Source organism: Seriola lalandi, unplaced genomic scaffold (genome assembly GCF_002814215.2).
Source record: "Seriola lalandi dorsalis isolate HSWRI2012SDOR001 ecotype SW California unplaced genomic scaffold, Sedor1 jcf7180002054383, whole genome shotgun sequence".
Taxonomy (NCBI): domain Eukaryota; kingdom Metazoa; phylum Chordata; class Actinopteri; order Carangiformes; family Carangidae; genus Seriola; species Seriola lalandi.
This window is the reverse complement of record NW_019524936.1, coordinates 123,132-141,930: the sequence shown is the minus strand read 5'-3', so window position 1 is coordinate 141,930 and position 18,799 is coordinate 123,132. Positions and strand designations below refer to the sequence as shown.

At 40.4% G+C, this 18,799-nt stretch overlaps 2 protein-coding genes across 3 annotated transcripts; one reads left to right on the top strand and one right to left on the bottom strand.

The window, feature by feature from the left end:
- The first annotated feature begins 64 nt into the window (after nt 1–64).
- Nucleotides 65–5,353, top strand: becn1 (beclin 1, autophagy related). Its single transcript, XM_023409180.2, has 12 exons — nt 65–221; nt 410–542; nt 654–718; nt 1,463–1,521; nt 1,692–1,782; nt 1,962–2,098; nt 2,241–2,435; nt 2,535–2,681; nt 2,878–3,027; nt 3,252–3,312; nt 3,411–3,553; nt 4,499–5,353. Exons 2-12 carry the CDS (start codon nt 416–418, stop codon nt 4,665–4,667), a joined length of 1,344 nt encoding a protein of 447 aa, XP_023264948.1. The 5' UTR covers nt 65–221; nt 410–415; the 3' UTR covers nt 4,668–5,353.
- A 204-nt stretch (nt 5,354–5,557) lies between these two features.
- On the bottom strand, nt 5,558–18,799 carry LOC111657131 (serine/threonine-protein kinase tousled-like 2). 2 transcript variants are annotated; one of them, XM_023409172.2, is made up of 21 exons: nt 18,260–18,799; nt 16,824–16,918; nt 15,351–15,422; nt 14,143–14,215; nt 13,880–13,917; nt 13,557–13,649; nt 11,602–11,709; nt 10,921–11,013; nt 10,358–10,468; nt 9,956–10,092; nt 9,714–9,866; nt 9,414–9,480; nt 9,208–9,305; nt 9,016–9,097; nt 8,696–8,787; nt 8,429–8,518; nt 8,050–8,219; nt 7,660–7,798; nt 7,338–7,449; nt 7,111–7,218; nt 5,558–6,609 (listed from the first exon to the last, which is right to left on the bottom strand). In XM_023409172.2, exons 2-21 carry the CDS (start codon nt 16,914–16,916, stop codon nt 6,436–6,438), a joined length of 2,103 nt encoding a protein of 700 aa, XP_023264940.1. In that variant the 5' UTR covers nt 16,917–16,918; nt 18,260–18,799; the 3' UTR covers nt 5,558–6,435. The 2 variants fall into 2 exon arrangements, with proteins under 2 accessions (XP_023264940.1, XP_023264941.1); XM_023409173.2 differs by lacking the exon at nt 13,557–13,649.

The window sequence follows — 18,799 nt, the reverse complement described above, 5'->3', positions numbered from 1 at the left end:
ACCCATGGGTAAGACCCCACTGTGGACGCCCGGTTCTTCCATGTGACTTGATTTACACCTGACGTCAAACGTAAACGTAAACAACAATAAGGAAGTGGAGAGGGAAATGCCTGAGGTGCAAAATGCGACAGTCACGCTAACTACATTTGGAGTGATTTCTCATTTTCGACGTTCGCAAATCAGGACTGTAATGCAATAGCTTTGGTTTTTCACAAGCGAGAGTAAGTCTGTCTTGTGCTTACACACCGTGGGTGTATGTTACGCATGAGCTAGCTACAACGCTAACCTTAGCTAGCCAGCTGCCTAACAGCTAACTAGCCATCGAGCCACCATGTAGAAAAAAAATACTTGGCGAAAAGGCTGTCAGGCTTTACATTGTGCTTTTATTTCTTTACATGTGTTCTTGTAGCTAGCAATGGAGGGCTCCAAGTCGTCGAGCACAACCATGCAGGTCAGCTTCGTGTGTCAGCGGTGCTGTCAACCCCTGAAACTGGACACGTCCTTTAATGTGCTCGATCGGGTCACTATCCAAGAGCTCATTGGTATGTGTATACTTGGCAATCAACCATCAGTGCTGTAAAATATAGTGTAATGATGTCAAAACTGCTCGATCTGTTATGAAATTACTCCTCTGTGACCCTCCTCCTCCTCAGCTCCGTTGGTCACAGTGACCCCCAGCAAACAGGCTGACAGTAGTGAGGGGGAGACAGCACCAGAGGTAAGTACAGCAGAAAACATACGGTGCTGTGCAAAGGTTGTAAGATGTAAAATCAAAAACAATGCCATGAATAGTTCTTTTTAGCAATTCACTTCATACAAAGTGCAGTAAACAGGAAACTAAACTGCCCAGTTGTCCTCAGTAGACACAGTTTTTCAGGTGCTTGGCAGGTTGGTTGCTGGAGAATTCGCCACAGTTGTGGATTTAAACTGTTTTAGTGTCTTCTGTCTCTTCACATAATCCCACAATGACTCAGTAATGCTGCAATCAGACCATTATGTTGCAGGATTCCTTAGTCTTTTTGTCCCTGAAAATAGTTCTTTATGACACTGGCTGTATATTTGGGGTTGTTGTCCCGCTGTAGAATGAATTTGGCACTGATCAGACACCTCCCTGATGGTACTGTGCGATGGATAAGAATTTAGACTCTAAAGTGTCATCAATCTTTGATGCTGTCATGCCAGGATACACATGGTATGAGAACACACTGAATATAACAGCAAATTACTGGAATTCACATAGGCTGTTGTGTTTTCCCCAAGATCCTAGACTGATAAAACAGTGGCATCAGGGTCACTGATACTTTTGATACATATATTGTACATACATATGTATGTTTTGAGTAAACTAATCTGTAAGACTTTTAGAAGCTGTAAGACTAAAACAATTAATTATACCAATTCAGTCTGTAAATATTTTGTTAGAGGGTATATTTGAGGTCTCAGAATTACATTTGCCTTCTAGGAGACCTTTGTAGAGAACAAGCAAGATGGAGTGTCGAGAAAATACATCCCTCCTGCACGGTGAGAACCCAAGTCTTTTCATTCAGGAAATGGAACTGAAAACAGATGACAATTTATATATGTTGACTATCTTGAAGTTGATATGTTCCTCTGTCAAATGAGGTGTGGATGGGCTTGAAAATGCAGCATATCCTATACATTTGACTGAACTGATGAATCTTGTTTTACAGAATGATGTCCACAGAGAGTGCCAACAGCTTCACACTGATTGGAGAAGCATCTGATGGAGGCACGATGGAAAATCTTAGTCGTAGGCTGAAGGTAAAGTCCGCTTTGACACAGCTGAAAGATTTGAGATTCCATGATGTCGGTTTACTATGATCATGTTAGTTTGGCAAGAAACAGTTTTGACAAAACAGCTTGTTAGGGTCAGCTTATGCTACGGATCTATGACTGAACTTAAAAAGTGACTATTTTGTGTTGGATCATATTTCACTCAGGTCACCAGTGACCTGTTTGACATCATGTCAGGCCAGACAGATGTGGACCATCCACTGTGTGAAGAATGTACTGACACTTTGTTGGACCACCTGGATACACAGCTCAACATCACAGAGAACGAATGCCAGAATTACAAGTTAGTTGGTGCACAATAAGTTAAATGTCTCAGTTTTCAGTCAAAATACTTAAAACAACTTAAAATGCTGAATCCACATGTGTGTTCATGTGCAGTTTACTGTGTGTGTAGTAAAATACACTGTATGTGACTGTATTTTCAGGCAGTGTCTGGAGCTGCTGTCACACCTGCAGGTGGAGGAAGAGGAGACCCTTCTGGCAGAACTGCAGCAGCTGAAGGAGGAGGAGGAGGCGCTGGTCCAGGAACTGGAGGCAGTGGAGGAGCAGAGGGCCGGTGTAGCCCAGGACCTGGCCCAGAGCAGGATCCACTCTCAGCAGCTGGACACAGAGGAGCTACAGTGAGTGGCTTTGCAGTGGTGTCAAAGGCTGTGAGTGGAATATGGTAGACGATACAGCACATAACAGCTGTGACTCTTTCCGCTGCCTTGTGTTGTAAGGTACCAGAAGGAGTACAGCGAGTTTAAACGGCAGCAGCTGGAGCTGGATGATGAGCTGAAGAGTGTCGACAACCAGATGCGTTACTGCCAGATTCAGCTAGATCGGCTGAAAAAGACCAACGTCTTCAATGCCACATTTCACATCTGGTAAACACACACACACACACACACACACACACACACACACACACACGATACTGTTGGGCACATTGAGAAGAAATAATTATTTTTTCCCTCCATCAATCAACCGTGACTTCACAAACAATCACCATAGGCCCCAGGACAAAAAATAAATCAATACCTATCGACTGGGAATCAAAATTGTTTTTCTTTTCTTGTCCAGGCACAGTGGTCAGTTTGGTACCATCAACAACTTCCGCTTGGGTCGACTGCCCAGTGTACCTGTGGAGTGGAATGAGATTAATGCAGCCTGGGGGCAAACAGTGCTGCTGCTGCATGCTCTGGCCAACAAAATGGGGCTGCGTTTCCAGAGGTAAACACAAACACACACACATTTCAATTAGTTTTTTCAGTTGAATGTTGTCAACAGTGTATTTACACTTAGCCGTGTTTTCCATAAAATACTAGCAATAATTATAGTATAATAATCTTTAGTTTTTTGTTTCTGTTATTTAGATTCAATTATTTGGTGCATTACTTTTTATGTTTTGCTACTATGCAATGTAAAATTAAGCTCATCTCCACTCATCTCTTCAGGTATCGTCTTGTCCCATATGGAAATCACTCATACTTAGAGTCACTGACAGACAAGTCCAAGGTAATACATGCTGTGCCCAAGCCCAGCTCTCCCATCATTATTTGAACACTCCTCTAGGCTCTTAACCTTACCTTTCTTTCTATCTTGTGTTTGTCCAGGAACTTCCTCTGTACTGCTCAGGTGGCCTGAGGTTCTTCTGGGATAATAAATTCGACCACGCCATGGTGGCCTTCCTGGACTGTGTCCAGCAATTCAAAGAGGAGGTGGAAAAAGGAGACACTGGTTTCTGCCTCCCGTACAGGTCAGATAGCTGCATACACTACTTTTTCCTTGTGTTCATTAACAAGTCATTTAAAATGAAGCTGTAAATATTCAAGAAGTATAATGCAGATTCTAAAACAATTGTCTCAAGTTATTTTAGAGGGGCTGAAGAATTGTCTGATTTCATTATACCACTCAAGCAAATAATCGGAGGGAAAACCAGGGCTCTATAACCCTTTAAATGATTAAAGCATTTCCTACAGTACAACATTTACACTTAACTTGTCTAACTGGCTTTGTAAAGCTCACAGTGCCTTCAACAGCCACATCTGACATCCCAGCCCTGCACTACACTTCATTTACTCTGTACCGGTGCATCACCCGTACTGCTGGCTGCACTTGGGTGAAATATCACAGCATCATATTCTGTATGTCAACACCATTGTGAATATCCAGCTTTCCAACAGGAGGATTCCTGTCCAATCTTCCAGCGCCACCTTCTAGTCAAAATTTTCACACAACAAATGTTGCACATTCACAACACATTCACGTACCTTTTCAATTTTTGGACCCTGAACTTTCCGCTTGCTCTACTTCCAGGCCTAAATGTCATCTTTGCACAAGAGGTATTTTATAATCTATTAGGTAAATGAGTACATTCATGCCTCAAGGGGAAATGCACCCTTTCGGTTTTAATGAACTTATATCTCCTATATTGGTACCCTCAGGACAAACTGTGTTTATGTGTTTTGTGCAGCTAAAAATAATAAATGTCTGAACAGATTTTCATTAAAGCTGAAATCCTGACTTCCCATTCCCAGGGTTATATTTGTAGAGTCCAATATAAGGGTGTAACCACAAGTTGGAGATTTGCTTTAGCCTAAGTCCCCTCGATCCATTTAATGTCAGATTATAATATTGATACCAGTACATCCATCGGGCATTATGAGATGACTAAAACTGAATTTTTATTCCATGTCCGAAGGATGGATGTGGAGAAAGGCAAGATCGAGGACACAGGAGGCAGTGGTGGTTCCTACTCCATCAAAACCCAGTTTAACTCTGAGGAGCAGTGGACCAAGGCGCTCAAGTTTATGCTCACCAACCTGAAGTGGGGACTGGCATGGGTCACCTCGCAGTTCTACAACAGATAAACCTGCGGGACAATGCCTTGGTTTATTGGGTTTTGCATATCTGTATGCCCCTCTGATAAATGGATTACTTGTGAATCTTAATCGGAGATTTGGCCAAAGGAAAGGAAATGGTTACGTCTGCACCACTTTGTTCATCTTTTCGGGATTTTGAGTGGAAAAGGGCACAGAGGAATGTCAAAAGCTTCAGTCCAGATTGTCTGTTTTTGCATGTTACAAAGAGATCATTTGAATCTATATAAAATTTCACACTTCCTCGGATTAGAATGTACTGTAGAAATAAATCTTCCCCAAATTCAGTTCTCATCACATTGTTCAGGTAAGGGTATCTTTGGTCTCATGTTGTACTGCACACCTTTGAATTCACTTTGTAGCTTTTTCCAAAATGAGAAAAAATGTTTTTGTCCCAGTCATGCAAGACTATGATTTGATGATTATGGTCAAGGAAGGATTTTTAGATTAACACTGTTTAGTATTCAACAGGAGTATGTCAGTATTTCTTTAACCTTGAATGTGGTTACATTTTCCAGTTATACGTACTTGGCAGGCAAACCTGTATTTAGAGGTGCACTGATACAGCTACTCTGTTCATACTCTACACCATCACATGGATTTGTCTGTTTTAGTTATGATTGATACTTTTAATGGTGTGACTTGAGTTAATAAACATTTTATGCTGTGAAAAAACATTTTGGGTGGAGATTTTTTCTTTTAGAGATTACATGTATGACACATTCATTGATAACTGCATCGTGGTAAAGCACTGACAACAGCATGAATTAATAAATTAAGTATTAAAACATCTGTGCATCTCTAAGTATATTTGTATGATTTACAATACATCTGTAGAATCTGCCCAATGAGTTTCTAAAATCAAGCAAAACACCACAGAGTTAACCAAATGTTTTTTAATGATTTCATAATTATTTCTGTTGAATCTTACCTCTCATCACAACACTCACTCATAGTCAGCCCCCCTTTTAAGGTTAACAAAAACATAAGGGGTAAATTTCATGGAAAAATATGGACAATTAAAATAATAAGCTGACTTCCAGTTATCAAGTAAAATATTTAAAATAGGTCAAAACCAGGTACTCTTTCCAGAATCAGCCCTCTGCTGTATCATCAAGTCATTTATGAACCTCTGACAGTGCCACGTCAACAAGGCAGGCCTTAAACTTTGGTCATCAGTCATTCCTCATCACTCGTCGGAGCCCTTCCTAAAAAGCCCCAGGTTCAAACCTGTAGGGACACATGTTTAAAATTGACCTCTAGTTCTGAAAAATAGTTTAGATGTAGTTTAGATGATGCATTTCAAGCAGAATGGGATGAAATTTCATTAATGCGTCTTCTAAACCATCCAGAGTACAGGCAGGTGATCTTCCACACATGGCATACTTCTCAGCCTGTCATTTGTGCAATTTTTTGGGTGCTTTTACTATTTACCATGTAAAAAAGCCCCTTGAAGTGTGTGTCAAAGTCTTTGTGTTAGTGCATGCATATGGGCAAATCTTTGGGTTCTATTGAGCCCACAGCCAGAGACTGGCCATTCATTTTTACCACTTGGACGATGGTGGTGGGCACATTTACTACTACATCACCACATCATCCATCATTTTGGTTCCATTCACACTTTTAGGATCCCTCCATCCCATCATGCTCTCTGCTCTCTCGCAATCAAGAGAGCAAAGGAGGAGTTTCATCAAGTGTGTAATGTCTCCGTGTGGCTTTGTCGTCACTGGGGTTTTATTCCAGCTTCTTTCAGCTCATTTCAATCGGAGGCACTGCTGCTGTAGCAGCTGGAGGTGGAGGGAATAGGAGGTGCCAGAGGTGTGCTGCTGCCCAGGGCTCTTCGAATGTGGGGCATTAGGAAGGGGTCACTGGCCAACTGCAGCACATCCACACGATCCTCCTTGTGATAAGCCAGGCAACGTCGAATGAAAGCCTATGATGGTAAAGAGGAAAAAAAAGAAAAGCTGACTCCTTGTTTCTGAACCTATTTCCAGTGTTTTCTTTCTTAGGCTACTTGCTGTTCAGTCATTAACATTTTTTCCACATTTGTTAGATTTCGCTCTAATTTTATGCCTTGCTCATTACAAACAGTGATGGTCCCTTCCAAAGGCTACCAATGTAAGCAGCCTTTGGCAATCTGCATGCTTAAAGACCAAATAAAATGGACTATTCTGGAAAACAGTAATGCAATAATGGTGATCTAGTCCTGGCCCTTCTATCAAATCAAGCAGCCTCTTGAAATATCCCACCTGTCAAAAATCAAAAGGGTTTGAGCAGGAATTTAAATCAAATTCAAGAGTAAAAATGTCATTTCCTTTACAACTCAGTAAGAAACTAATTAAGTGATACTGTATAAATATATAGGTAAATGTAAAAAGTTTGATGGGAACAGTGCAGTGAGTTGATAGCTGTTTAAGAGTAATAGGTACCACACCTTTGCTTCTGTGGTGACCACAGGTTTGGGGGGAAACTGCACCTCAGTGGCTTTTAGTATGGTGTTTTCTTGGAGGATATCCTGCTGCGACTGGTTGTGACCAAACGGCTGGAAAAAGAACAACAGGGAGACAGTTAGCAGACAGTTCACCTTTATTTTAATCACACCAATTAAAAAAAAACATCTCCCAACAAAATCCCTGTTAGAGAAGGCAGGTTGGTGGTTACCTTGCGTCCATATAAGCTCTGGTAGAAGATGACCCCTACTGACCAAACATCCACCTTATTGGATATTTTTGGGGGCTCCTTGCCCACCACGAAGCATTCAGGAGGGAGGTACCTGTAAACCACACAATGACAACATGAGACTGAACTAGGTTTTCCTCTGTATGTTCTCTCAGCACTGTGCCCTTTGCACGACTTTCTGAATGAAGAAGGGGATGTGAATTCAGTTAGCGACATTTCCCGCAAAAGACTGTGCCAATTCCACCCACTTGGGAAGCTATACTGGTTGCTTGGTTACTACACGCAGCGAAATGTGTGTATGTACCAGTAGGTCCCTGCTCCTTGTGAGGTCAGCTCCATGCCATCTGCAGAGTTGTAGCTGTCATCATCCATGATCTTGGACAGGCCAAAGTCTGTGATCTTAATCTCTCCGCAAGCTGTGCCGTTCACCAGCAGGATGTTTCCTATGAACACACCATTAACACTCAATTAAAATGAGCTGTCACAAACATGTGAGTGTTACATATACACACAGATGAACATATTTATTTGAATCAAAATCTACATCACATTCTTGTGGTGTTTACTTTCTTGACAGATCACTAGAGGAAATTGTACAAAAGTCAATTTTAACTGAAACTCTACAGAGAGCGATTCTTTTTCACTATTCTCTGAAGGATGGAGAAAATGACAAGCTAAAACTCCATGAGTCTACCAGGCTTGAGGTCGTAGTGGATGATGGGTGGCCGAATCTGGTTGAGGTACTTGAGGGCGTTGACAATCTGCATGACAATAGAGCGGCCCTCCTTCTCGGTCATCAGCTTATTTTGCTTCAAGTAGAAGTCCAGATCGTTGCCTTCACAGTACTCCAACACTGTGCAGAACCTGCGAGAGATAACACAACAGATGGACTATTTGGTAAGATGTCAATATAGATCACCCCCGTACATCCACACACATCTAGAGAGGTTTTAATGTGCTATGTAAGCTGCAGTGTCAGTAGAGGGATAGGAGGAATATGAATAGGGAGAAAAACGGGAAACAAAAACACTTCTAACATGTTTATTTATGTTTATGAATGTAGAGTCACTTACGAGTCCGTGTCGAGCGAGAAATAGTCGTAGAGTTTGACTATTCTAGGATGGTCGAGTTCTTTGTGGATTCTGTACTCTCTACAGGCGTGTCTGAAAAGACAAGTGAATTCATAATTCAGGGTGAACTTTCAGTTACTTTTAAAATACATCACACAAGAACAGTCAAAGACAGTCTTAAGCTTTAAGTTCCACTGTGTAAAATTTATTTACAGATCCAACAATGCAAAGAAAGAGAACAGACGGCAGTGAACAGACGTTCATACTCACTTGTGGTAGTTTTCCTTCTTCTCTTCCCTCCAGTTCTTGTTGAGTTGATGGATTTTAATGGCCACATACCTTTGCTCTGTCAAATCAAAAGCCTGGGAAAGGAACATTGCACATAACCGGAGAGTTACACCTAACTGTGTACAGTAACTGTTTACTGGATACAGTAAAAAAGTCTCACTACAATACCACCGTGACACCTGAAGTTCCCTTGCTTTATGTTATTCAAAAAGACCCAGCTTATTTAAGAGTAAAAAATAAAAAACTAAACTACAAACCAGTACTTGTAAAAAATGTAAGCCAACTTAATATTACATGCTTACCTTGAATACTTCACTGAAGCCTCCTCTTCCAAGCAAATGTAACAGCAGATATCTGTCGTTCAGCGTGGGGTGGTCTTTAAATCTACAAGTTGAGACAACATGTTTCAATCACTTGACTTTTTAAAACAGTTTGATGCGGTCAAAAGGCACACTACAGGAGTGTAAGGCATGTTAAGCAGAGATGATACGTACTGTGAATTGTCCTCGTTATGGATTCTCTTTAGCTCCCGAATGTGCAGGTTTCTTACTCGCTCCAAATGCTCCAGCTCTGCCTGGATCTCTGCCTCTTCCTGCATACAAACACACAAATCTGTTATCTACCTCATCCTTTGGTAGACAGGGGTCTCAAAAACAAATCCTAAGTGAAGGAAAAGCTGCCATAAGTGTTGAGATGGTACCTTTTTTAAATGACCAATTCGAAGTTTGAAAATCTCTTCTTGCTCATGATATTCTGCCAGTGACAACCTGTGTGGGATAAAGTAGCAAACAGTCAGCTTGAGAGACGAAAAAGGCATCCTCCGCCTACAGCAGCCAGCCCGCACCCCATTAAACCTGCAGCACTGCCTTTCTAGACCAGTACACAATGTTATATTCAAGCCACAACACAACAATTAATTCCTGCTTTAGTGTGAACTTTGGGCTGGTCCATGTAAAACATCTACTGTGTACAGTAATTAACCTATTGTTTGTTATCTTACGTTTCATTCTCCTGGCCGTTGCTCCTGCTCTTTCGTTTGTTCTGTTCCAGGCTGGGTGGGGGTGTCTGGGCCATGGAGGGAGGTTTCCTCTTCCCCAGCAGCTTCCTCTGCCTCTCAATATCCTCCCGCTGTGAGTTGATTCTCTCTTGCTGCCTGGAACATGTAAGAACAATCTAGTGTGAACATTCTTGTATGCAGAATAGACAAAATGTAAACATATGTTTGTGTATTTGCTTGCTGACTTGATGAGGTTCTGGAAGGCGTAGCCATCAGTCCACTGCTCAGTGAAGGAGGCTCCGTGGCGTACAGTAGTGAAATGACCCAGACGGAGACGGTCCTGCATGCTCTTGTCCCTGCAGGCCAGCTTCTCCTGCTTTGACTAAGAAAAAGATGAGTGCATCAAAAATTCTGCAAGCACATTCAAAAGCAACTCAGCCTGGACATTGTAAAGAACTGAACACTGCTCCACCATAATCACCATTAAGTAGTTATAAAACAAGGATGAGTGCTCAGATTCATAATTTGTAATTTAGCAACAATGCTTCAAGTTTTGACATTGTAGCTTTAAAAGAAAGGTAAGGTAAGCTATGCTGTTTCCCTCAAGCACACATACCGTACTTGTGTAAATGCATATGTACACCCACCTTCTCAATTAGCAGCTTCTTGCTCATGGTCACACACTTGTTAAGCCGTTCCTTGTAGCGCTCCAGCATCTTCTGCTGCTCGTCTATCTGCCGCCTCAAGTCACAGTTAGCCTGCCAGAACATACATCATCACTCTGACATCTAATTCTTATTACAACAAGGATTTGAGGCGTTTCTGCATTTACAGTGACAAGATGCAAAAACTATCCAGCGTGCCAGTTCGGTTTGCTGACATTTTAACAAAATGTCATTTCAGCAACAATGGCATTTGAAAGTTAACAAGCACATTATTCATGATAAGCTGCAACCAGACTGATGCAGGTTAATTGCTGGGGTTGTTGTGACAAGTGGCAGCGTATTTGACAAGACTGTGAAGTAATTATTCAGGACATTTATGAATAAGGCTGCTATATGAATTTATATTTAGACAGCCACTTGACTGTGTGTAACACACAACATCAATTTGTTGCAGATATTGACAGATCTACAAAAGCTCTGTGTGGTCCAAACTAAGTTCAACTTGTCACACTTTTCAGACACATTAAAATATTTTCTCATCTTACCCTCAGCAGGTCATCTATCCTCCCCTCTTTCTGCTCCAGGTCTGAGTTCTTGTCCTTCTCCAGTGCTGTGAGTTTCAGCAGTGTCAGTTCTGACTGAAGGCAAAGACAACGACAAGCTGAAAGTAAAGATCTTGTTCCGCTGAAAGGATGCAAACACCCTTTGGGGCAGCAAGGAGCAAAACACGGTTTAAATTGATCAAAATCAGACGATGGTGTCTTGGATATGAGACGTGTATTCAATGACCTTTAACCAGACTAATTAAAATAATTTGCAAGGATAGCTGGATGTGTGTTGAAAGTATAGTGTCAGATGAACTGCAGCGTGGGTGCAGGGTCTTTCATAGTTTGACCTTTAATTCTAACATCCATATCTTGTCCGACTTGTGTCATTTTATTAAATGGCAGAACAAGGTGTGAAGCTGCGTCATCCCTACAAGTTTTGTCAAACAAACCAAACTAATGGTGTGTGCAATGCAACTTTCTCTAAAGAAGATGCAGTTTGTAAAACGAAACACTTCTTGTAATAAGTAAATGTCAAAAGCTGAGCCGGATGCAAAGCGTGCTCCAATTCCAAAACACACTGAAGTCAAACTAGCGTGCTTCTACGATGTCATTGAGAATACAGTGGGAAAGTCAGGAAAGTTATTATTGAGTGGAGATCCAGGTCAGTCTCTCAGTTACCTGGATGGCTTTGTGTGAGCAGAAGTGTGTGGGGGCTGTCTTAACAGAGCTGCAAGATGAAGAGTCTGTGTGGGCTGAGCCTGTGGACGAAGGACTGCCGTGCTGAAACTGCATTCCAGAGAGACAGGAAGAGACAAAGGTAGAAAAAACACAAGGGTAAACTATAAGAATTATGTAAAACAGACAGCATAAGGAGATTATTAAGTAGCTGAAAAGATAAAAAATGAGAAGGAACAAATACTCTTATGGGAAAAAAAATCTAAATTGTATATCCACACAAATATGTACAGGATTATATGGTAAATTGACTGACGAATAAATAGGTAATTCTTTTGCTGTGTTTATTCTCAAAAGGTATTTTTCAATATCTAATGTTAATAAAAAAAACTGCATACAGAATGACAACAAATCATATTACAATGCTTTATGCGACCTGAGTGATTAAGAAAGGGCAGGTAATTATAAAGTGCTGTAAAATTTAACATATGTCATTGACAGCAGGCTAACAGGAACAGTCTTCTTGAAAGAATTTCACTATAAAAGGTCTTTCATAAATCAAATTCAAATCTGCCGTTTCTCATGAGAATTCTGGAAAAATACAGTAGAATTAACTGATAGACCTCTTAACAAAAACACCTTGCTACAACATCTACGTCAACAACAACAACACCAATACATCTTTCTGTCTGGCAACAAAATGTGCGAGTATTGGGGAACAAAATGTGTGACATGTCTGACTCAAGGGCAGTGGCTAAAAAATGTCAGGCCATCCTGCAATAAAATGTGATGTATACAAAAACAAATACAGTACTTGCAAGCACAGATTCCTGGCTTATTACTTTGTAATAGGAACAGGAAAATTCTGTTTACCTCGGATCATCACAACAACGGATGAAATCATTACTGCTGTGATAACGTTCCTCAGTTGTAAAATCCTGTCTAATAGTATCAACTGCTGTTTAGACAGTGTTTTGCTGTCTGATAAGGATTCAAGCATTTTTTATCTAAACACAGTGCTGGGTGCACAATAACAATTGAAACAATAAGTATGTTTGGGGGACAATTTGAACCAGACATTGAGTTTTGAAATACAGAAGTTTTAACAGATCAAATATTAGAGTCTGGCTAATCCTGTAGTCAATGGTATTGCTCAACAACCCTGTAAATGTCCCACAGATTTTGTATAGAATTTTTGTGCTATGGGACACAAGAAGTCACTTTTTGCAGCTTCAATATAGAACTGTTTAAATACCATTTAGTTGGTAGTAAACAAGGTTTTGTCATCGCAATGGAGAAAAGATGTTATCTTAACATAAGATGAATGAAAATGGTAGGTGACAAGATTCTTATTTATAAGCTTCACTATTTGAGAGATATAATGACTTTGTCATTGTCAAACACCTCAGATTTAAAAGTGCAGGCACCAATTTTACATAATTATTTCCTCCTGTACTGCTCCCTGCCTTACAGGCCATCTCATTGTGTTAAACATAAAAACAAAACAACTTCTAAAATATGACATCACCAGCACTGAAAATATGAACATTAGCTTCAGTTTCTCTTGCCAGTGCTCAGCAATTGTCCCACATTTGACCTTTCCAGTTAATACATATCACACACACTCAGCTTTTTTGACATAAGTACAACTAACCCACACTCTCACACTTTCTCTCCTTTGTGCTTTAGTCAAACTAAACATTTCATTAACTAAATCTTAAAAACTAACTAACTAGGTAAAGGACAGTTTTGTTACTTCCATTGGCAAAATTGTTCCAGATAAACTAAAGACTTGTCAACCCTGTACAATTTAGAAGATATTGGTGCTTAGAGAAAATAGACAAAGAACCACATAACCAACAGATGAATTTGACAACGGCTAAAGATCAAACCCTGGTCAACCAACAGTAAACAGAGAGCCAGAGGAGAGAGCTATGGAGATGGAAGCTGGTGCTCACCAGAGGATTAGACAGTGAGTGCTGTGGAGAGGAGCGCACCAGCATGGGGATACCCCGGGCAGGACTGGTGCCAGAGCCACTGCTACCAGCAAACTGGCCACAGGGCAGTTAACAGAGTGTGGAAACAAGACAGAGAGAAAGAAGACAGAGTTGTTATTAAGAAAGAGTTTGATGAGGGACCATACCAGCACAGTGGGAACGTGAGGGTGAGACATCACACTAAAGCTAGAGAGTGACTTGAAACAATGCACAGCACAGTGACTAAAATGCAAAATGTATTCAAAAGGACTAAGACATATGATGTCAATTTAGTTTGTACTCACCTCAAAATAATCACTTATTTTGTGTCCTCTTCCTTTACCTACAAAAAAACAGGACAGGTATAAGAAGTAAGAAAATGTAATCATTTGATTTCACACTATGTTCATGAGCATAAACATTTAGTAGAGCATAAGAGTAGCAAACCACAAGGAGCCATTTAATAGGAACTAATCCAAATTTGCAACCATGAAACGGAAGCACGAGGCACCTGAGCATTTCTAAATATAAGGAGATTTTTCTGTTTCAGTAAGCAGGTTGGACTTACCCTGGCTATTGCTGTCATAGATGTCTCCTTTTCTCTTCCTGCTTCTCTGGTCATTGGCCTTCTTCTCTGGTGTCTGACATGAGTAGAAAAGTAGCACAGCTTAGATTTTAATTTTACTGCATTAAATTTATTCCATTAACCACATTAAGATAACAGCAAAAAAATGTAATTGACAAAATGAAACCTTGCACCTTTAAACTACATACATATAATTGCACTCGCAGATCAAAGATATTTCTGACCATAATTTAATAAGATTAACAGCAGTTTCTTTTTTACCTTCAGTTTTAAGTGAACTATAAAAATCATGACAAATCATGCCAAGCTTTTTTTTTTTTTTTTTTTTTTTACCATTCACAAGGTGGCATGTTGGCTCATTGCTCTGCACTTTCAACTCACAGCGAGAAGGTCATAGGTTCAAAACTCAGTCATGATTCTTTCTGTGAGGAGTTTGCATGTTTATCCCCAGCATAAACCGAAAACAACTGGACTAGGTTGTTTGTCTGTGAAGACGTTTCACCTCTCATCCAAGAGGCTTCATCAGTTCGTGTACGCATCTGACCAGGCTAGGACTGGTCCTACTTTCTGGTGTGGAGACCCAGGTATTTAACCTCTTGTGGGCGTTCACAAGGATGATGATGTCACTGGTTCCCTTTTGTGCTCCAAGTGTCAACGACAGTCGTTTGCATGACTGTCGTTGGTGGAAAATTGGTTTCGACTTCGTTAGTGCTCTATTGTGTTATAGCAACAGTCGTTGGAGTCACATGCCACTTGTCAAGTGGCTTTCGAAGTCGAAACCAATTTTCCACCAACGACAGTCATGCAAACAACTGTCGTTGACACTTGGAGCACAAAAGGGAACCAGTGACATCATCATCCTTGTGAACGCCCACAAGAGGTTAAATACCTGGGTCTCCACACCAGAAAGTAGGACCAGTCCTAGCCTGGTCAGATGCGTACACGAACTGATGAAGCCTCTTGGATGAGAGGTGAAACGTCTTCACAGACAAACAACCTAGTCCAGTTGTTTTCAATTTAAAAAACTCCTTTAGGATACTATGACCTGGACAAATGAGAATATACACAGGCTCCCCAGCATAAACTGACACTGCCCCAGGTGTTAATGCAGGAAGTGCACACATGGTCAAAAGACCTGAATGTGAGGGCACATTACTTGTCATTTTGATTGATTCTTTACTGCAACCAACCTCCAGTTCCTTGTCACTCTGTGATCCCGCACTACACAGAGACTGGTTTGATGATTCGCTGTTGGCTGAACTCTGCAAAACAGAACAGACAACAATAGACCTAATTGATTAATCATGTGCTACTTCTGCAAGTTTAACAGTTTCTAGAAAAAAAAAACAAACAAAAAAAAAAAACACATTCTCCTCTGTTCTGTTACAGTCTGGAAGGTGTACTGTGGACGGTGCAGATTTTTTGATGCATGGACATTTTTTCCACTCCTTGTATCTTATTTCTCTAGGAATTTAAACACATGCATCCAGCAGTTGTAGCTCTAAAATTCCTACCACTAAGCTAAGCTAGCACAATACAATGGGCATTATAATATACAATTCCCTGTTCGTCTTAAAATCTTCAATTCACATCCAGTTGGTAGAATCAGTTGGCATCATGCATTCATGACCAGCTGCACAACCTGATGAGACTAAGAAGAAACAGCAGGCTAATTGATGCAGGAGGCTAATGCTTTTAAGGCCTACCGGCTTTCTGTCGCTCAAGGTCACACATGCAGCCAAGAAATTCTCTAATTTTTCCTCTTAAGATGTACATTATACATAGTCATTGCAATGTCTTGAATGGTACCTTAATATAACATTTTCTGAAGTCAACATACTCACAGGCTTAAATCATTCACGCTAATACCACAGCAAGCAGGTCTCACAATTCATTTCAGAGCACACTACAGGCCGGAGCATGAATGATAGTGATTGCTTTCTCAGGGGTTGCCATTTTCTCAAATGCACACCCACACACAGTAATAACCAGTTCAACAGCAGGGTTGCAGTACAGCACGCAGCCTATGCTCTGAGCTTCAGCTGTGGTGCCATTTCAGTGTCACTAGTCTCCACTCAAACAAAGAGCTCCTGGCCAGCTCCCATGTCAGCTAAAACAGAGCTTGTCTTGTTTTAGCTTTAGCTCAGGAAGACAGGATCATTCCATTGAGGGAAACTCCAGAACGCAGAGCATCAGTAAATACTGGAAACAGAGAAGACGTCCAAGCCTTTTTATGCTGAAGAACTAACATAAGAAAGCTGACCAACTGTTCATGTTTGCATCACACAAACAACAGTGGAGTTGTGGGACGTTTGCCTACAGAAAAACTGGGAGCAGTTCTTTTGTATCACTAAACTTATTTCAGTATACATATATATATATATACATATACATACATATACATATATATATATATATATATATACACATACATATATATACATACATATACATATATATATATATATATATATATATATATAGATGTGTAAAATTAAAAACACAAAGAAACACAATTTCTCAACAAAAAAAACAAAAAAACATTCAACTGAACTCTCATTGCATCGTATGTGAAGTGTAACATCTGCAAAAACAATCAGTACTTATGACAGCTGATCATTTTGAGAAAGAAAACAAATTTCATGCTATTAAGAGATGCTAACCTTGGCCACACCAACTCCTGTGAAGCGAGCTTCAAGCAGTTCCTGCCTGCGTGGGTCCAGGCTTATAGCCTGGCTATGAAGTCCTTCCATCATGCCTAGAAAAAGAGACACAAACAGTGAATTAAATGGTAACTTATGTGGACTAGTTTGGTTGAGTTATGGCCACACAATTGATGACTGAATGGATAGCACATTGGCCCCAATCAGGAAGAATGTTTTACAAATATGGTGCATGCAAAACATTCTTCCTGATTGGGGCATATGACGTAAACCAGGATTTAAATCCTGACTGAGTTGCATCTCGGATGTTGGAAACCCCCAACCCACACCTTTTCGATGTCAGATAAGGGATGTCTATGTCAACCGTTACTGCCCTTTACAGGGAAACCAATTTCAACTAAACATCACAATTGATTCGGTCAAAGAAAGCTAACAGGAATACAGTTTTAAAAATCCTTCACAGAAAAATTCCCCTGCCCTGCATCTTGAAATAACAACAAAGATGGACCCCCAGCAGAATTTTGTAACTTATGTTTATAGTAGTAGTTTTATGGTTGACCAACTGAACCAGCAGAACAAAAGTATTGAAGATACAGAACCCTGAAAGAAGGGGAATAAAAAAAGATTTTGTCCGATTGTAGGCCATTAATATTTAGTGAAGTTCATAATTTCATCAACTTCTTCACGTTCAGATGCTGAACTAATTTTTATTATAATACAAGTTTAACCAAAAGCACCAAAAAAATAATCTCTATTAAATTCTTCCCTCCATATAAATGTTAAATGTCAGAGTATGACTTCCTTCTGCCATCAGGACCTCCTACCTCAGAGGGTGTCCATTACTTTGTCATGGATTCATATATAGGCACATACGCAGCTATTCATGGTGATGACAGTTTCAAAAGCAAAAAATAATCAACCCGAATAACAATAAGCATCACAGTTTTCCCAGGTTATGTTCAATTATCTATTTCATTTTGTTCAATAAGCTTAACAACTTGTCTATCTAAACAATACCGGGCAGAAAACGATACCTAGCTTGAAAGGATATGTAGCTCCATCTCAACTTTCGTGAAAAAGCCATAAACTCAACTTTATCTAAGTAAACCAGTGTTTCAGCTAAACTGACTTCATTACAGCTGGTGGAACAAAAGTCACGGAATTTTTATTGACTGACAACATGTTGACAAATGCCAAACTTGGCTAACGCTAATTAGCTAGTTAACAACAAATGCTGACATGCTAATCAACCGTTGACATGCTCTGTCGAGTTATTATTTATCAATTAAGAGCAGGTTTTATCTTTCTTAATAGCAGCTACGATTATATTGGTTATTAAATAACAACTAAGGCTGCGTGGTAGGTTACCTAAACCAGCTAGCGTTAAGTTATATAGCGAGCAAGCTAACGTTTACGTTAGCTGTAACAAGTCTCACCTGGAGAACCTTCAGCAGTTTTCACAGTCACTCACGGTCCTAGAGAGGATGTTGTCCGTCCATCCGCTGACAGCAAACTCATTAACAACTCCCACTCCCATTCACCTCAATTAAAGTTGTTCGAATTGAATTATCCATTTACAATTATTTCGAATTCAGGGAAGACATTTGTTAGCTTAGCCAATGCTAGCTAAGGAGTGCAGTGTGGCTGGCTCCTACTGGTGTCATCCGGACAGGAGGCCCTGATCCTCGGGGTTTCCTCGTCCGTCTTGGTGCCCCTGCAATGGGCAGACTTGGAGCTGTCAATGCTCTGAAGCCTCTTGACAAGTGCTGTCACATTTCTGCCTCACTCGGTCTGTCTTTAGTCATTATCGAGCGATGTAACGTTTACACCGGGAGGAGAAGTTCAGCCACCTTGTTAGAGTCCATTATTTAATTGATTATTAAAAGATAATAACCCCCTGCAGCAAGGCCGCACAGGGCTCCACGGAGAGCTTTATGTGATGCTTCCCATGCGCCAGTTTAACAGATAATGTAAAC